Here is an 18,851-nt window from a genome sequence, read left to right as displayed (position 1 = left end):
AACGTGGTCTGTTGTCCCACGGTCAGTGAGATCTAAACTTATCTAAGTTTGAAATACAAACAAGGCTCAGACAGAAAAAGCAACGGCAAACGTTCTCATCACTTCCCCCCCTCATCTGTTTCTGCTCAACGCCATGCACTGTCAGCCGCAGACGAGCTCTTTGATTAGCCTGCAGAGAAAGAAGGAGCGAGAGAGACGTCTGAGCCGACGCAAAATTCCATGTCTAAAGACTGTCATCTAGCTCCCACATCCGTCACATGATGGCCAGCCAAGCAGTAGCTCCCCGCAACTGTGGACTTTCCATCCTTCTGCGTGAAATGGAAGCAAGAAAAGTAAGCATCCCAAGGCTGATACTAGGTTCAGCTGTTTTCTCATTGAATGAATGCGTTTAATTCACTGCAAATGTGCTAAGCTAGCCCACTAGGGCCTGATTTTCTCGGTTGGGCTTTTCTTGACTAGATGGAGGCTCTGATGGGCATTCTTACAAAGGGACCTACAAGTTGATTTGTGCAACTGTTCTAATTGGTCGGTGCATATTAATTTTAATAAATTAGCTTAAAGCATCGTATTATGCACCATGAGTTACTTCCTGGCCTACTGCAAAGCACACTGCAGTACTGTGCTCTCCCAGTACCAAATGCTTAGAGCCGAAGGCTTGATGTGTGATATTTTACTGAAGGTGAAGGAAAATGAGTTTCCTGCACACAAGTCCCTGCTGGCCTGCTCCAGTGATTATTTCAGAGCTATGTTCAAAAGCTACACAAAAGAATCCAAAGCCAGTGTCATTCACCTACAAGTCATCTCACCCACCGGTCTCCAGCATGTCCTGGATTTCATTTATACCTCCTGGTTGCCCCTTTCTTTTGAGAATCTGGAGGACACCCTGGAAGCTGCCAGTTACTTGCAAGTGACTGAGGCTATTGGCCTGTGCAATCAGTACTTGGTTAACAACCTGACCCTGGAAAATTGCTGTTTTTCTGCCAACATTGCCACCAAGTTCTATCTTCCAGATGCTTTGTCGGCGACAGAAAAATACATCATCAGTAAACTCTGGAAACTTTTGGATTTGCATTTCATGGAGCTGCTCTTACTGAACTTCAGATCGTTGATGGCAGTGGTAGAATCCCCTGACGTCCCTATGGTGAACGAATCCTGCCTCCTGAATCTAGTGCTCATCTGGCTGAAGCATGATAAATCCAGGTTGATTCACAGAAGCAACCTATTAGAACATATAAGATTTGGTCTCATCCCAGTGGAAGATCTGAGAAAAGTCTACACTCAGTCAGAAGTGTCTCTCACGACACCTATTAAATGCTTGATCATAAAAGCAATAAACTACCATTCGCTAGTTTTTAAACAGCCCATCCTGCAGGATAAGTATAGCACCCTGAGAAACCAGCAAACACGCATCATCCTGCTAGGAGGAGGGACTTCCAATGAGGGACTGGTCAGCGATGTGATGGCCTTTGATGTTTACAATCACAAATGGAGAACTCTAACGCAGGTGCAGGACAGAGTACAGAATCACTGCATGTGTGTGATTGGAAACTACCTGTATGTGCTTGGTGGGGAAACAGCAGATTTGCAAAGTGACATGAAAAGCACCAGTTTGTCAGTTACAAACAAGGTCCGTCGTTATGACCCAAGATTTAACAAGTGGACCCAAATCACAGAAATGCTTGAAAAGAGATGCCAATTTTCTTGTTGCATCCTAGATAACAAGATCTTTGCAATTGGTGGGCGAGGCGAGACCGGATCACTGCATTCATCTGTTGAAGTCTACAACATTAGCAGAGACAGATGGACAAAGGCTACAGAATTGCCATGCAAGATGCATGGCCATGCCAGTACAGTTTGCAAGAACACGATCTACATCTCAGGTGGCAAATACACAGATCAAACCAACACAAGTAAGGATGTGTTCTCTTTGAGCAGCTTGGAAGGACAGTGGAGAAAGCAAGCCTCCATGAGCATTGCTCGATTTGGACATCAGATGGCAACGATCAGAGAGGCCATCTTCACATTTTTAGGACTGTATGAACCATTCTCTGAAATAGAAAGGTATGACCCTGCCCCAAACCAGTGGACTCGCTTAAGGCCATTGGTCTATGACCGATTTTGCTATGGTCTGGCTGTGGTAGAGGAAACGGCACTTCTCATTGGGGGAAAGAAATGGCAAGACTCCCAGGAGGTGCCAACCCAAGATGTGGTGGGTTATGATATAGACAATGACTGCTGGGAAGAGATTTGCAAACTTCCCTTACCTTGGTATGGATTGCAGTGTGCAGTGCTACAACTCTCAGAATTGGCAGAAACTAAGGACACCCAATAATAGTGGAGCCAAACTTCTGAGTCAATGCTTCCAACGACTGAAGAACAGGACAGCAGGGCAGCCCCAGAGGAAAAAAGACAATTGCAACTGCACTAAATGTAACAGAGTTGAGGTTTTGCTTTAGTAAACACCCCACACAGTGCTTATGGACAGGAAATCAGGCCCTAGCATGCGAAAAAATGTGCTGTGACTTGTATAGCTGAAGGCAGGTTTTGCCAAGGGCAGATATGGCAAGTAGCACATCCTGAAAGGACGATGTGGAGGAATTCCAATGCTGTACTTCCTTGGAAGCATTTAATAGCTGTCTAAAGGCAGATTTTGCAAGGGTTAAAAATGTAATCTCTATTTTTTTTTAATTAAAGGTCATTTCCCCAGATGGTAAGCGGTATTGAATTTTATACTATAGCTAAGCAAAATGAAAGTGTAGTATATAAAGATCAGAAAATTGTTGCCTGTAACAGCTTTAATAAGTAACACTTGGAGGATGGTATTATTTGAGTAAATAGCTAAGTGAGCATGCCTTAGCTAATCAGCAAGAAATTACTGCATGGAGAAGAGGGATTGGATAAAATGTAGCCTTAATTATGGTTATATATTAAACCATTGATTGTTTGATATAGGAACTGAACCAAGAGGGGAAGCGACCTTTCTGTGAAATAGCTTTTGTTATGGCATGCCCTTCAGGGTGGGGCTTTAAAGTGTGCTCTGTACTGGCACAGTACATATTTGCTGTATCAAAACCACACATTAACTGAGGCAGCTAGTTCTGAATGAATATAATTATTATAAGGTACAGTGGAACATGCAACAATAGTTGCTATATCCAGCTACTTAAGTGAGTACATCCTGCATACTGTGTCCTGCTAGATGATGATCAAGATGATGGTGAAATTCTTTTTAACTGTTGAACCAATTTATGAGTGGGAAATGAAGTAATAAAAGCTTGATTTTTATCAAGGACTAAGAAGGAAAGAAAGTTAACTTGACTCTTTTGAAATTCTATATTAAATGTCTGGTTATTCCAGAGAAAGCAATTGCCTCACTTCACGTTGGCAATACTGACAGAGTAATAGGGAATGGGTTGGGAGGACATTTTAAGGCACTGTAAAATGCAGTTATGTGACTAGATTCCAGAGTGTGATTAAAGATTTAATTTACTCAAAACAAATTTCATATTCATTTAAAAGCTAAATTTATTTTAGTTCATCTTGCACTGTTCCCGTTCTAGCCTGAAAGTTAATACAGTAAAAATATATCTGTCCAAGAGCATTTAGTATTCTATTAAGAGAAGGCAGCACAACGAATGGGACAAATGTTCTCCTCTCTTTCATGCTAGACTAGTTTAAATTGTAATGTTTAATTTTCACCTTTTACAGCAATCAAGCTGACTTTTCTAAAGTAAAGTGCAGGCAGAATAGCTGTTGCATAGCAACGGATCTACATTGTCTAAACTGCCTTAGTTTCAACAAAGAATCAGCTACGTGATGTGCATATACATCCATCAGATATAAAGGATTTTTATATGAATATATTTACTTTTGGTCCAGTAAAACAATAACAAGAGTGTAAATGCTTGGAACAATAGTACAATTCATTTCAGATCAAGCATTTTTTGTTATGAGAAATATACAAAACCTCACAAATTTAATATACAAGTCAGTACCCATGCAGTAAATAAATGTCCAGTTTATACAAACAGATTCTTCTAAATGATACAAATATTACACTGGATTCAGAATTCCGTACAAACATTCATACATGATTCGTCAGCCATGTTGACTTGAATTAGAATTATTTCAAATGGGCTGCAGAAAGGCCACACCTCTGTACAATTGTGCAAAATCTGCAAAACATTTGCAATCCAAAATGCAATTAAAAAAAAATCTGAAAACAAATAAACGTAGAGACACTCCTCCTTTCTTGCCTTCATCCCAACAGCAAAGATAACTACCAGTAAATATCCGAGCTCTTAAAGTTTAAGTACATTCACTGAGCTGTACAGGCAATCGTCTAAAGCTGGTTCAGTGAACAACACATGGTAAGGACTACTAATGGGTGCTTTTCCATTTGCCATGAGTATTATCAAACCATGTCATGACTCTTAACTTCTGCAGCAAAACATTAAAAAGCAGCACAAATATTTTGTCATGCTCTGTTCACTTTTCATAAACAATAAGCTGGTAAAGGATAAATACATGATTCAGGATTTTCCTCCTCCATGCCCATTCCAGGGCACGTGCACAAGTCTAAGTAAATGCTTCACTCCTGTTCCCTGGGTTGTTTCACATGGAGCTGAAATCTTATGTAAGTTTAAAACATTTTAATTGGTTTGTGAACTCAACAGAAGCTGGAGACATCCGTTCCTCTTCAAAAGCAAAACAGAGGCTTTTTAGTTGTCACTAGTTTTTCAGATTATATTCTTGACCTTGTTAATATCACATTTTTCCTGCATACACAATGTTGAATTTAACAAGTTAGGAAACAAGTAGGAGATTAGCTGAAAAATCCTATTTACTCCCTCTCTGCCATGTGGGAGTTGACAAAGTGTTTCAGATTGAAAGCAGTAAGTTGGAATCCTTTTCTTTAGCTACTTTTTTTGGATGAGTTAAACATCCTTAACAAGCACGATTGAAGTCTGATTGCTGTCATTGCAAAAAGCTGCACATGAACCTGATACCATCAGTGCAAAAGCAATCATATTATTAATAATAAAGAATCAACAATAAAATTAAGGGGGGATAACATACAATTTGGTCTTAATTAAAAATACAAACAAACAAAAGAAACTCATTTGCACTGATGATAAACCCGTATTATAGGTCTCTTACAAACCAGCTTTAAAAAGCATGTGATAGTTAACACCTGAACTTTTGATACTTGAACTTGTCAGTGATTTTTTTTTGTTTGTCCTTATTTCTTTATCTAATTCTTGTCTGTTTTCATCAAAACTCAGCGATGATCACTGCTTTACCTTTTTGTCTGTCACTTAAGAAAATTCCTAGAGTTTTTCATTAAATATAAAAAAATGTTTTATTTTCCACATAATCAAAATAATACCTGAACTCCAAAAATGTAATGCAACACTGGAATTATATAGTATAAAATTATATTTTTAAAGAGATCAACTGACCTTCAGTCACAAAACCTTGATCCTCTAGAGCTTTCATTTCAAAGCTCGTCATCTTCCAAAATTTATTTTTTTAAATATATTTTTATTTATTAAAAACCATGTTCATTTGTTTTGCACAAGCTAAACACAAGCTGAGCATTGGTAGCATAAAAATATACAAATTCCCATTACAATGGGATCATGGACCATGTAAGGTTTACTTCACACAGCTTAGTAACATTAAAATATAATTTACCAGACCTCCCATATATTGATAGAAAAACTACTTTTGCACTGAGTAAAGGATTGGAATGTAGCAAATTGACAAAAAAGAAGACACTTATACATGCGTTTCAATGTATGAATGGGTGTGTGCTAAAGAGGCTATAAGTGCATCTACTTCAGAAGAGCCATTTACAGGGTCCCTTGGGGTACTGTTTTGACAAATATCCAAGAAGAGATCAAGGTACATTTGTTTCCATTCTTGAAAGTCTTTAGATGTTAAATCTGGATTATCGAGAACCTTATCTATAATGGCTACCTCTCCTTCTCTGGCCTACAAAAGAAAAAAGAACAGAGAGTGATAAATTACTAGCAAGAGTATCTCATAAATGATGAGCAACTTAACAAAAGGGCAAGCACATGTAAGACACAAAGGCATTAGAAAGAGGGGGGCATAGTGAGCCATTGATTTTAAGCCTTTTGGGGTCTACTTAAGAATGATGTCATACATGGGTCAGGGTGTTGGACATGACTTGGGTTGCAGAGTTTCCCTTCTTATTACCCCTTGATCTGTTATGTAAAAACAAATCCCTTGCTATTTACTATTAGCAGCTTTAGTTTCTAAGAAAATGTTTCACACTGTAAAGTGCCATCTGTTGACTTTTCTTGATTTCGTAAGAAATACTGTGTTAGTGTGTGGGATGCAAACAGATGGCCTGACATCAATCAGTACAGGGAGGCTTTTCAGCTGTGCTCCTCACTGTGGCATCTGAGCACTACATGTGAAAAAATAATAAATATTATATGGAGATATGCCTATCTCATAGAAATGGAAGGGACACAAAGGTCATCGAGTCCAGCCCCCTGTCTTCACTAGCAGGACCAAGTACTGATTTTGCCCCAGATCCCTAAGTGGCCCCCTCAAGGATTGAACTCACAACCCTGGGTTTAGCAGGCCAATGCTCAAACCACTGAGCTATCTCTCCCCCCAAGGATGTTTTAATTAGATAACTGCTCTTCATTAAAGATCATAAATACATCTAGTAGGCCCAATACTCTGGCCCAGTGCAACTTCCTCCCAGCGTAAAGGATATGTCTACACTGATTCGCAGCACGGGTGGACAGGCTTGGTAAGGGTGATGGATGTAGTTAAAAAAAAACAGCCTGTTTTGTCTTTGACCTGATACACTTGAGGCTGGTACCAAGAAGTAGTACATTTAAAATATTATTAACATGTATAAAGCGATCTTCATGTTTAGAGTGCTTTGCAAACAATAGCTTATTAATGTTCCCCAGAGTAGTTGCATATTCATTTTGGAGATAGGCAAACTAAGGCAAAGCTGAGATTAGAACATAGGAACTCCTGCTTTCCAGACCTGTGCTCGTACTACCGCACTGTGCTTCCCGGGTGCTGTATTAATAAATCATGGGTATTATGTACCTCCTTACTACTCGTCAGTGAGTTTACACCTTCCAGGAGGAAGGACAGTCTTGTGATTAAAGCACAGGACAGAAAGTAGAAAACACTTGGTTCTGTTTCTGGCACTTTCCCAGACTTCCTGTGTGAGACTTTGGGAAAGCCACTTGAAAGCCTTACTTTCCCCCTCTAGGTCCCAATTCTGCAAAGTGTTATGTATACATTTAACCTTACATACTCTGAGTAGTGCTATTGCCTTCAATGGGACGACACTCACAGTGAGTAAAGTTAAGCCTCTGTGTAAGTCTTTGCAGGATCAGGGCCGTATTGAATGGAGATAATACTGTTTAAGTGCCTCTCAGGGGGTTTGAAAGACTTAATTCATTAATGTTTGTAAAGCACTCTGAGACGAAAGCTGCTACCAAAGGCCAATTTATTTAGTATCTAGTGGCTTAAAATGTAGTAAGTTAAATTTAATATAGATAACTGGGCCTCAAGGAAGATCCAGCATAAGAGTATCTATTGCTTGCTGTGCTTTAAAGGAACATCCCTGGTGTAATCTGGAATAGCATGCACTGCGATAACTTTGTGATGATCAAGGGGCTAGACAAGGTGGTTAAAACTTCAAAATACAAATGCTCTGTTTTAAATGTAGGGCCATTATGACAATATTTGTATGTATCATTACGGCCATTTATGTCATAAATCTTTGTGCCACCTTCAGGCAGAAAACAAATGTTCAATTCTTTTCTAGACAAGCTTAGTAATCATAGAGCAGCAACATTGTAAATAAAACTGCCACTTTCCAAACGATTGACTTTAATTAAGCTTACTCTCTGGTAATGATATAGCACGTTTATCTTAGTAAATAAAAATGTTTTGGGGAAAAAAGGGGGATTAATACCTCTTCTGAAAATTTCAGCTCAAATCATGTTTAACTGGGTAGGGCAGGAGCTCACAGAGATTTTATCTATTGAGAAATAAAATGGATTCCTCCCCCCCACCCCAAGACGCTTTTTCTCGGCTCTAAGAACAGCATTTTCCCATGTCTCTCTTTTGTTCTTTTCACACACAAGATTCAGACTGCCCTCCAGCTGAGTACAGTTAATCTTTGAATACAATATAATAAGATCCAACTCTTTGGTGGGATTTCCCCACCCTCTATTATCTCACCTTTAAAGTGCTTTTCAGAATTCGCAGTTGGTGCAGTTTTTCATTGACTACTGGATCGCTACATCTTTTTATAAAAAACTTCTTGTACTCCAGCTTTGTGGAAATCCGGTATTCTCCTAAAGGCGACAGACTGGCCTGCTCCAAGGCTCTGTACAAATCTTGCAAGGAGTCTGCTGGCTTTTCTTCTACAGTTTCAGCTTAAAAAAACCAGGAAAAAAAAAACCCAAGAGAAAGGAACAGTGTATAATTAACATGGTTATTAAAAACCCATAAAAGCCTCCCTAAAAGCAGTATTTTTAACAAACCCAGAAAGGGATCATTTCACATATAGGGAGAGTATTCCACATCTGCCAAAATCCGCCCCCCCTCAAAAGTATTGCAAGTCAAACACTACCTAAAGCTATTTTTCTCTCTAATTATTGCTTACGTAAATCACTTCTAGATACGGTACTTTTCAAGAGAAACAAAAGCAAAACTTTTGACAATACAAAGCTTTCTACAAAGCAGAAAAAAAAGATTACAGGGTATAAGTTTACTGTCATAATAGACACTCTAATTACAATTAACCATAATAGTAAATTCATAAGCTATTACAAGAAATGGGAGCAAGAGGAGCAGCCTACCAAATGAGAAGGAACTTCAGGTGAGAGATCCGACGGAAAAATAATCAGGGGAAGGAGGTTTAACATTGTCTTGGGGTTTTTTTTCCCTTTAGGGGATACAAAAAGGATCTCAAAAACAAAGTAAAAATGTGCTGCAGTTCAGGAGGCGGCATTTCCCCTAGGATTTGTGGGGGGAGGAGAGGGGGGAAGACTGTTTCTGCATCTGAAGAAGTGAGGTTCTTACCCACGAAAGCTTATGCTCCCAATACTTCTGTTAGTCTTAAAGGTGCCACAGGACCCTCTGTTGCTTTTTACAGATTCAGACTAACACGGCTACCCCTCTGATACTTTGCGCTACAGTAATTCCTAGAGGTTCAGCTTAAATTGGGGCCCTGTTGTGTTAGGAACTGTACAAAGAGTACATCTTCACTACCCGCCGGATCGGCAGGTAGTAATCGATCTATCGGGGATTGATTTATCGCGTCTCATTTAGACGCGATAAATCGATCCCCGAACTTGCTCCTTGTCGACTCTGGAACTCCACCAGAGCAAGAGGCGGAAGCGGAGTCGATGGGGGAGCCGCGGCCGTTGATCCCGCGCAGTGAGGACCCAAGGTAAATCGATCTAAGATACATTGACTTCAGCTATGTTATTCTCATAGCTGAAGTTGTGTATCTTAGATCGATCCCCCCGCCCCCAGTGTAGACCAGCCCTAAGTAGACCAGACACAAACGGGTGGGAAAAAGGATGAGCTATTAATTTTGCCTCACTGATTCTCCTGCACATATTGTTTAAAAAAATATTGCCTGTGAAAGCACTAAAAGATAAGACGGCATTAGAGAGAGGAGGCCTCATTTCTTCCCTGTCAGTAGTGCATGGTTTCCCATCCGAACCTAACCTGCCCATCTCCTCAACCAGCTTCTGAAAGAACCACTTGTCGGAGTGAGATGGTCATTCAGACTTAAGCACATGCCTGACTTTAAGCACACAAGTTAAGTGCCTTAAATGTGAGCACTCACATGCTTAAGTACCCTGCTGAACTGGGGCTTCAGTCTCCATGTATACTCAGACATTAGCTTTTCTACTAACACTACGGACAAGGATGCTAACTGGTGCTAATGGTGACAGCAGCTTTCTGGGGGGTAGATACATGCTAACCACAAACTGGACTGAGACCAACTACTCATTTCACAGAGGCCAAACAAACATCACACAGTATAGTAACTACTCACCTGGGTCAGTTTCAAACAGGGAAGCTAGAGAGAAAAAAAACCTGTCTCCCAGAATAATACTTACATTTATATAATGCCTTACATGCTCAAAGCACTTTACAATCATTAATATCAGCAGAAATCCTCAAAGACATGCAGTCCTTTGACTCTTCTATACATTTCTTTAATCTAATAGTAATTTGTAAAGCACACGTTTTGTTTTAATCGTCCTATACGTGAGGAAGGATTACAGCTCTTCAACTGAGAGAGAGGTTGTGGCTTTGAAAAGAGCCTTTGGGTTGTTGCATGTTTTTCCTCTAGACCCTCTTACTATATAATATGCTGTTGGGAGACAGTCTCTGATTTAATCACATATGTATGTAGGCAACATTTAAAGACAAATCAAAATGACAAGATGCATCATCTTTTTTTTCTTTTCTGTTATAAAAACTGTTAATGGTTAAAATTAAAGTAAAAGACTAAATAAGTGAATCCTAATACACTGGCTCAAATCCTTTGTGTTTTGATTTTTCTGCTTTCTTAGAAATGTCGCTAGGCCTCAATTTTAGAATTTCCATGAGACATTATAATGAAGAGGAACATTAGTATGGTCCGTGTATTCACGTTTGTTTGCATCTTCCAATGTGTCATTCTAGTGCTCTAAGGTGCTATCTTAATGGTATCTGAGTGATTTACAAAGAAATCTGGATAAAGCTAAATCTGACAGCAGATTATTTTGTCTGTTTCTCCCTTCCTTTTATCCCTTGTTATATAAAAAGTGAATCTTTCTCCAGTCTCTTTCCTCCAGCAACAATTTTTGTTTCATATGACCATGCTCTCTCCTCATGGGTGGTTAGTAGTTATTATGGGAAAACTGTGCTGAAGAGATGAGGTTTTTATAATTTAGCCTGAAGCTGTCCAGATTCAATGGCATGTTAATCTCTTGTGGCAGGGTGTTCTATGGCCTGGGGCCAGCCACTAAGAAATCTCTCAACCCTATCATGCATTTCACAAGTTACTGAAAATCCCAGTGTTCCCGATGAGCAATTAAGAGGCAGTCCTTGAAACGGTTTAGGCTTAACCCATTTAGGGTTTTGAATAAGAAGAGCAGTACCTTAAATTCACCTGTAACTCTGCAGTTCCAAAAAGCACAGGTGAAGTATTTGCATCAGCCTGTATTACTAAATAGTCAATCTGCCACTGTCAACATCAACTGAAGTTCTTCAGGGCTGTCACATTCATGCTAAGATAAAGAATTATGCAGTAACTGAACCTAGAAGCCATCAATGAATCTGTGAAAGGGCCTGAGGGGTAACTTGGGCAAGAGAATTTCCATTTGCGGTATCACTATCACCAGATCAATGATTTAAGATGGGGGGGAACATCTTGGCTGGATGGAAAGTGGTATGTTTGGTAGCAGACGCTATCCTGATATTGGCAGCCATGAAGAGTCCAGAAGGCCCCCGTCTGCACCCCATCCTGATGACTGGCAGACAGATGTACTCAAAGGATAGTGGTATGGTGTCAGCCAATTCTTTGAAATATTTCCCCTCTATCCACATACCTCACCTCCATCTTGCTTGAGTTTATCTTCATCCAGGCACTGATATCACTTAGGGACTGGGGTAGTCATCTGCATTTGGGAGTAGGGCTGGGCTTTGGTGTGAAGGATTGAGCAGTGAGGAAAAGAGAGCCAGTGAGGTGGCTCTGAGCATTTAGGATTCGCTCTGCATTTAGGCCCCTTTGTTAGTGATGTCAGATACCTTTGCAGAGGCTACATCACCACCTTGTTCCTGTGAATGCTCCTGTACCCTGGGAAATGATAAAGACGATAGCACTGCTCTTAGTGAGTGGAGCTGCCCCTCAATCAGCTCCTGTGGGGGAGTGAGACTTTTCACTTAATAACTTCATTTTAAAGCTTCACCCCAAATTTGTAAACGCTGGTGAAACCTTTAGCTAACTGGCTAACGTCCAGGGCTTTAAAGATGAATTGCAAAAATTTACTTTTTTAAATACCTAAATCTTGCTAAGGTTTCCAAAGACTTTAAAAATATACAAGCTGTGAAGGGATGGATTCTCTTTCCCCCTAATTATTCCATGACAAAGGGGCAAAGGATGAGGGACAAGAGTGACAGTTCATGGACAGTTAAATATTAACATGGAGGTCCAAGTCCCAACACATATGTTAGAGGGCTGAAGCCATTTTCCCCCTCTGTGGGTTCCTAAAAGAAAAGTTCCTGAGGGAGGGTAAGCAGAACTCCCTCTTCTCCTTCACTTCCTTTCCTGAGGGCAACCACCATCATGGTAACATCCATGTGGTAGCAGTTGTCATGCTGTTGTAGATGTTTGTTGTTCGGTTGCTGTAACTCTGTACTAACCCTCTTGCACGGTGTGAATTTGGGTATGAGTGGAAGATTGTCCCCTTCCCCACTCAGCTATCTCCTTTCCTTTCTATTTCTTTTTTGTCTGCATGGCAGGTGTGGTTCTTTGGAACTGTGGTGGGGGCTGGGAGTTTACTGTCAGAATTGGTTCCTATGATTAGAAGCTCCTGATCTCACAGATTGAGAGACAGAGTATTTCTAAACTGCAGTGAGACACCTGCGGCTGACCCCTGCCAGCTGATTCGGGCACGCAGGGCTCTGGCTGTGGGGCTGTTTAATTGTGGTGTAGACATTTGGGCTCAGGCTGCCGCCCAAGCTCTGGGACCCTCCTAACCTCTCAGGGTCCTAGAGCCTGGACTCCAGCCTGAGGGTCAACACCACAATTAAACAGCCCTTTGGCCTGAGTCCTGCAAGCCTGAGTCAGCTGGCATGGGCCAGCTACAGATTTTTAATTGCAGTGTAGATATACCCTAAAGGACATGGTACCCTAAAAGCAGCATGATTTGAGATTAAATTAAGAGTGTCACCCTTTTAACTTTGATCTAAGCTAGCTCATGGTTAAGTGACTGGGTTAGTAATACATCCATTTGCCAATGGAAGGCCTCAGCTGGGGCTGTAGCTGTCTGATATGTTGCACTAGCATTACAGTTTCTTTAAGGAAGAATCAGGCCTCAAGGGATACCTGATTCAGATACAGAACAGATTCTGGAGGAGGGCTGTAGGCCTAGAGGGATTCACAGACTGATTTTAGAATGGCACCACAAACATTAGGTTGTTATTCATTATTCTGAGTTGGCGCCTGAGTCCCAGACTGCACTTCTCTAGCCACCTGGCTCCTCTGAAAAAATGGTTTTAGGATTTCCATACACTGACGAAGGTGAGAGTCCCTAATCTGGAACACGGATTGTTATTCCTGGCCGCATCCATTTCTTGAGCAGCTTTTTCACTTGGGTATAGAACAGCCCCACATGTACTTTGCGGCACACTAGGCCTAAATTCTATAGCGAGGTCTCCAATTGCTACACCAGAGTGGTGCCAGTCTGTGACAATGAAATTTCTGCTGCAGATTCAAGTATATTCAACATCAGACATTTTTTATTTAATTAAAGGTAAAACTGAATAATACTCAGCACAGAAGCAGCTGCATTATTTTGATATTCAAGTTTCAATTTTGGAAGGTTTCTGACATGTATTTTACACTGCCTCTGAATTTACAAAGAAGCCAGAAACATTTTATCAGGAAGCGAACATGGAGGTTTTTTGCAGCTGATGAGGAGAAAGTTCATAGAATCATAGAATATCAGGGTTGGAAGGGACCTGAGGAGGTCATCTAGTCCAACCCCCTGCTCAAAGCAGAACCAATTCCCAACTAAATCATCCAAGCCAGGGCTTTGTCAAGCCTGACCTTAAAAACCTCCAAGGAAGGAGATTCCACCACCTCCCTAGGTAACCCATTCCAGTGCTTTACCACCCTCCTAGTGAAAAAGTTTTTCCTAATATCTAACCTAAACCTCCCCCACTGCAACTTGAGACCATTACTCCTTGTTCATCTGCCACCACTGAGAACAGTCTAGATCTATCCTCTTTGGAACCGCCTTTCAGGTAGTTGAAAGCAGCTATCAAATCCCCCCTCGTTCTTCTCTTCTGCAGACTAAACAATCCCAGGTCCCTCAGCCTCTCCTCATAAGTCATGTGCTCCAGCCCCCTAATCATTTTTGTTGCCCTCCGCTGGACTCTTTCCAATTTTTCCACATCCTTCTTGTAGTGTGGGGCCCAAAACTGGACACAGTACTCAGACGAGGCTTCACCAATGCCGAATAGAGGGGAATGATCATGTCCCTCGATCTGCTGGCAATGCCCCTACTTATACAGCCCAAAATGCCGTTAGCCTTCTTGGCAACAAGGGCACACTGTTCACTCATATCCAGCTTCTTGTCCACTGTAACCCCTATATCCTTTTCTGCAGAACTGCTCCCTAGCCATTCGGTCCCTAGTCTGTAGCAGTGCATGGAATTCTTCCGTCCTAAGTGCAGGACTCTGGTTGGGGCTTTTGGTACCACATCAAGGGATGAGAAATTATTTGAGTTAAAGACATGCAGATACACTTTGGACTTCGGCAGTGCAATCCCATTTGTGAGTGATCTGAGTTTTGTGGGTTGGTGGGAGTTAACTAGTGTCCTGCCCCAGATATCCTTGTCAATAACCAGTTGCTCCATTATTCCTCTTTACATTATTTCCCTCAATGTATCCAAGATCAACAGGTAGAACATTAGCTGGATATTGCTACTAAAATGGTCAGAGTCAAATAGTTACTATTGTTGATATTTACATAGCAGTATTAGGTTTCAGATGTAACTCTTCATTGAGTTGAACAGGAGTAGGCCAGACCACTGAGAAGTATTACTGTCTGTTTGCGGGCTCGGGAAGACAACACTGAATCAGTGACATTCAGAGGGTTGCATATTCAATCCTATGGGTTAGAGCATGATTCTGTGGCAGGGGACAGATGTTATAGACAGAGTCACAGAAAACACAGAGCCCTGAGCATAGATTTCTCATCACCCTTCTAATCTCAGTCTCTAAAGTTTTGTTACTTTCTTCAGAAGCTTTTCATATTATTATATCAGCAGAGGTGACTTCTTATACCTTCCATTAGTCCTCTGCCACTAAAGGGGACTTCATGAACTACAGACCTGTGAAGCTTTTACAGTTAAGAAAGGTACCAGAAGAACTACAGATTGCATCCAACACTATTAGCACACACATCATCTGTGCAAAGGTAACACAACACCATCAGCCCTCAGCTTTGTCACTCACCAGGCTGAGTGTGCAGGTGTTTCAAGGACCTACAGTCCTCCTTTTGAGGCTTGCAGGCTTTTAAGCACCTGCTCATCATATTTCTGCTGTTCTTCCCAATGTCACTAAGATTCCTTTCCTCATCTTTAGGTTCCTCTTTCCTTTTGGATTGCCAACCACCTGAGCATATCTTCAGTATTTTGGGGAAAGAGGGCTTTTGCAGTTGGTGAGGTCATCAAGGCAGTTGCCTCTTGCCATTTCCTTTTTGTGGCTACATTCCTTTTCTCAATTCCCCTCCACCTGTCTTCTATCCTCCAGGCTCCCTACATTGTTTTCTTCTTCAAAGAATTAAATGTTTTGCTTTGCTAACTTTACTACTTGGTTACATGCTTCATCCAGCTCCTCAGCTCCTCACATGCTTAGCCACTACTCACCTGTAATTAATTAACGATGCACTTGAACAAAATTACCCTCTTCTGAAAACCCTGAGAAAGTTGAGCTATAGCCTTACTGGTTTCTATGTCAGAGAGTGAGCAAGGTGAAAATTATCAGTCTGAAATCCCTGTGCTCCACTGAAATCTAAACTCCTATTTTCATTCCTTTTGATGAGGTCACACTCTCTGGCTGAGAAACCAGCTCAGCTGAGCTTTCCCAGGATCTTGGGGAGGTAATTTTATTAGAAAAAGGCACTAATTACATTATTAAACAGCTACCTCCCCCCCTGGAAATCTCACATGATTTGCTTTGAACTTTACAGCAAAGCCTTGACAATTCATCTTTAGCACCTGGAAACTGACTTCATGAAAACTTCTAAGACCTTTTCGTGGCTGCTAGTGAGTGCCACGCCAGGGACAAGGGTGGGTTTCTGGGCACAGGTAAGTGGGCAGGTTGGGAGTATTAGATAAAGGAACTCCTGAGCCTCCCTCCACCCCCATGCAAAAATTTCCCTCCTTCCTTGTTTGCCTTCTTGACATTGAGGGCACATCCACACTAAAAGGTGTTTGTTGCCCACATGTTAAGCTAACACATGATAACTAACATGAGGTAAAATCCTAGTGCAGACAAGGCACTTTGTAGTTGTCACATGTGTTAGCAGGTTGAGATAAACAGTGTCTGGGATTTAGTTAATACATAGTAAGCAAACATGTGAACTGCTAATGAAGACAAGGCCTAACACATGACCTCGTCCCCTTATTCAAAATTCCCGAGCCCTTGCTCAGTCGGTCAGCCAGCAGAAGCATCAGGATGTCAGGCTTGGAGTGGGGCAGGACCAGTATGAATAAGGCAATCGGAAAAAGAACATGGAGACAGGTGAGCAGGGTGAGGCAGCATTCTGCTTGGGAGCATCTTCTGGTGCTCAACAAAAGAAGGGCTGAGGGAAAAAAGTAGGGAAATGGGAAGGATCTCATTATATTTAGAGAATGGAGAGCAAGAAGAGAAAAGGTGGGATTTGGTTGGGTTGGATGGATGGGAAGAGACACTGAAGAGAAGTAACCTATTCTTCAGATTCTCAGGGTATGTCTATACTACCCGCCGGATCGGTGGGTAGTGTTTGATCTATCGGGGATCGATTTATCGCATCTCATCTGGACACGATAAATCGATCTGCGAATCAATGCCCATACTACACCTCGGCAGGAGGAGTAAGCGGAGTCGACGAGGGAGCCGCAGCAGTCGACTCACCGCCGTGAAGACGGCCAGGTAAGTCGAACTAAGATACTTCGACTTCAGCTATGCGAATAGCGTAGCTGAAGTTGCGTATCTTAGTTTGAACCCCCCGCTAGTGTAGCCCAGGCCTTAGTGTAAAATGCCAGGGTACCATAAATTCACCTTCAGTACTCTAAGGGTTACTGTTCACGTGACAGGGATCCTAAATAAGTTTACATTACACAAAGGGGGGAAAAAATGAAAGTTTATAATTCAAAGAAACGGGAATTTGAATAGTTTCTACATCTATTTAGACAGAAGACTGGCAGACAAAACTGGATATTTTCCCTCTCGATTTAGTCTAAGGGCATATCTATACTGCAATAAAACACCTGTGCCTGGCCCATGTCAGCTGATTCAGGCTCGCAGGGCTTGGGCTTGGGCTGCGGGGCTATCAAACTACAGTGTAGATGTTCAGGCTCGGGCAGAAGCCAAGGGGGAGGGCCCAGAGCCTAGGTTCCAGCCTGATCCTGAATGTCTACACTGTAATTTGATAGCACCGGAAAGCCCAAGTCAGCTGACAGGGCAGCCACGAGTGTTTTGATGCAGTGTAGTCATACCCTAAACCAAAAGAAGAGAACCACTCAAACCAGCGGAAGGTAAAATTTTAGGAGGAGACTGCATCTGCACATGAAGTCACCTCTGTGAAGCACATTTATAAAGGAAGCCATAGTTAGATGGAAAATCAGCTCATAGTAGGAGAGCAGTGTAGTTCCCACGGGTGATTACTGAGAAAAGAACAATTGGCACACTGTTTAAGTACAGCACAGAGTAGGCAGGAGGAAAAATGAGATACAATTCTGGTCTGCATGGAAACCAAATGCTAATCAGCTGGTCAGCATGATTTAGGGCAGATTCCTTTATTAAAGTGCAAAAGGAAACCTATATCACTTATCACCTCCTTCTCTGCACTTACAGTAAAATAAAGGTCTGAATGTTATTTTGTTTCTTAAAATGAGCCCTTTTTCAAAGGTAAATGCAAGCTGTGTTAATCTCTGGGCTTCTTTTGAAATTCTGCAGATCACTTTTCTTTGCGTCTTCCCTCCCCTTTTCGCCTTCTACCTCTCCGGCCCTCTCTGTTTCTTGCAATCCTCTTCCTTTTTGTTCTTCTTTCAAATTAGTAGGATGCTAATATCGAAACTTTATTGTTAAATTTATTCACCTAAATTTCGTTCATTGCTGATTATGTACTCTATGTATCTTATGACTTTTAAAACAAAACTTGTATTTGTGGATAATCTAAGCACTATACCCAGATGTACCGACACTTTTTTCTTAACCTGTGTATTATATAATGTTTTAACATTAGAGCTGCCACTAAGTCAGTCAACAAAGCAGAGATGAATGAGTGCTTCAGAGAGGCCTGTGTACTGGGAAGGGGTTGGGGGGTAGAAAAGAGTTTCCTAGAACTCTCACTGAATTATGGGAGGATTGCCCTTAAAAACAAGCTGCAATACACATTTCCAGAGTAAGTTTTAGCAGCTGGAGAATCAGAGGACTGGAGTATTAAGGTAACAGGCTACACCACTGACTCCTGTGCAGAGGAAGTGTATCTGGGAGATTTATATCCATGTCCTATTTACTCCTGTTATGTAACTTTCAAGACAAAGAGGAAATTCTCAAGAAAGTCTGCACAGCAGAGCTCAATGGTACACTCATCATCTGAGACCTAGGGCCTGATTCTCCTCTTTTTGTTGGTGAAATTGGTTCCTTGAAATCAAAGGAGCTATAAAATTGATGTAAATAAGGGGAGGACCAGATTCCTAGTCTTTGTAGGGTCTGAGGTATATTAATCGTATTGAAGTAACACCTTACAGGCCTCAGCCCCATTGTGGTAGACACAGTACAAGCACATACCAATATGATCCCTGCCCTGAAAAGCGTACATTCTCAGGCTATTT

At 41.4% G+C, this 18,851-nt stretch overlaps 2 protein-coding genes across 3 annotated transcripts in view; one reads left to right on the top strand and one right to left on the bottom strand.

Moving 5' to 3' along the window:
* The first annotated feature begins 474 nt into the window (after positions 1-474).
* Positions 475-2,481, top strand: LOC112105121 (kelch-like protein 34). Its single transcript, XM_024197784.2, has one exon. The coding sequence runs from the start codon at positions 578-580 to the stop codon at positions 2,330-2,332; it is 1,755 nt and encodes a 584-aa protein (XP_024053552.1). The 5' UTR covers positions 475-577; the 3' UTR covers positions 2,333-2,481.
* Positions 2,482-3,603: 1,122 nt separating this feature from the next.
* The window catches only part of LOC112105115 (connector enhancer of kinase suppressor of ras 2), a 358,118-nt gene continuing 342,870 nt past the window's right edge, over positions 3,604-18,851 (bottom strand). For both annotated transcript variants that reach the window (XM_024197779.3, XM_024197780.3), the window contains 2 exons: positions 8,254-8,450; positions 3,604-5,997 (listed from right to left, as the gene is read on the bottom strand). In XM_024197779.3, the coding sequence (XP_024053547.2) occupies positions 5,782-5,997; positions 8,254-8,450 (413 nt within the window). In that variant the 3' untranslated portion in view covers positions 3,604-5,781. The remainder of the gene's footprint in view (positions 5,998-8,253; positions 8,451-18,851) is intronic.

This window comes from Terrapene carolina, unplaced genomic scaffold (assembly GCF_002925995.2).
Source record: "Terrapene carolina triunguis isolate 2854851 unplaced genomic scaffold, T_m_triunguis-2.0 Scaffold22, whole genome shotgun sequence".
In the NCBI taxonomy this organism is placed as follows: Eukaryota; Metazoa; Chordata; order Testudines; family Emydidae; genus Terrapene; species Terrapene triunguis.
This window is presented reverse-complemented; position numbering and strand designations above follow the sequence as displayed.

Bases quoted from the DNA above. Each gene is read 5' to 3' on its own strand.
- LOC112105121 (XM_024197784.2), top strand. From the start codon at position 578: ATGAGTTACTTCCTGGCCTACTGCAAAGCACACTGCAGTACTGTGCTC.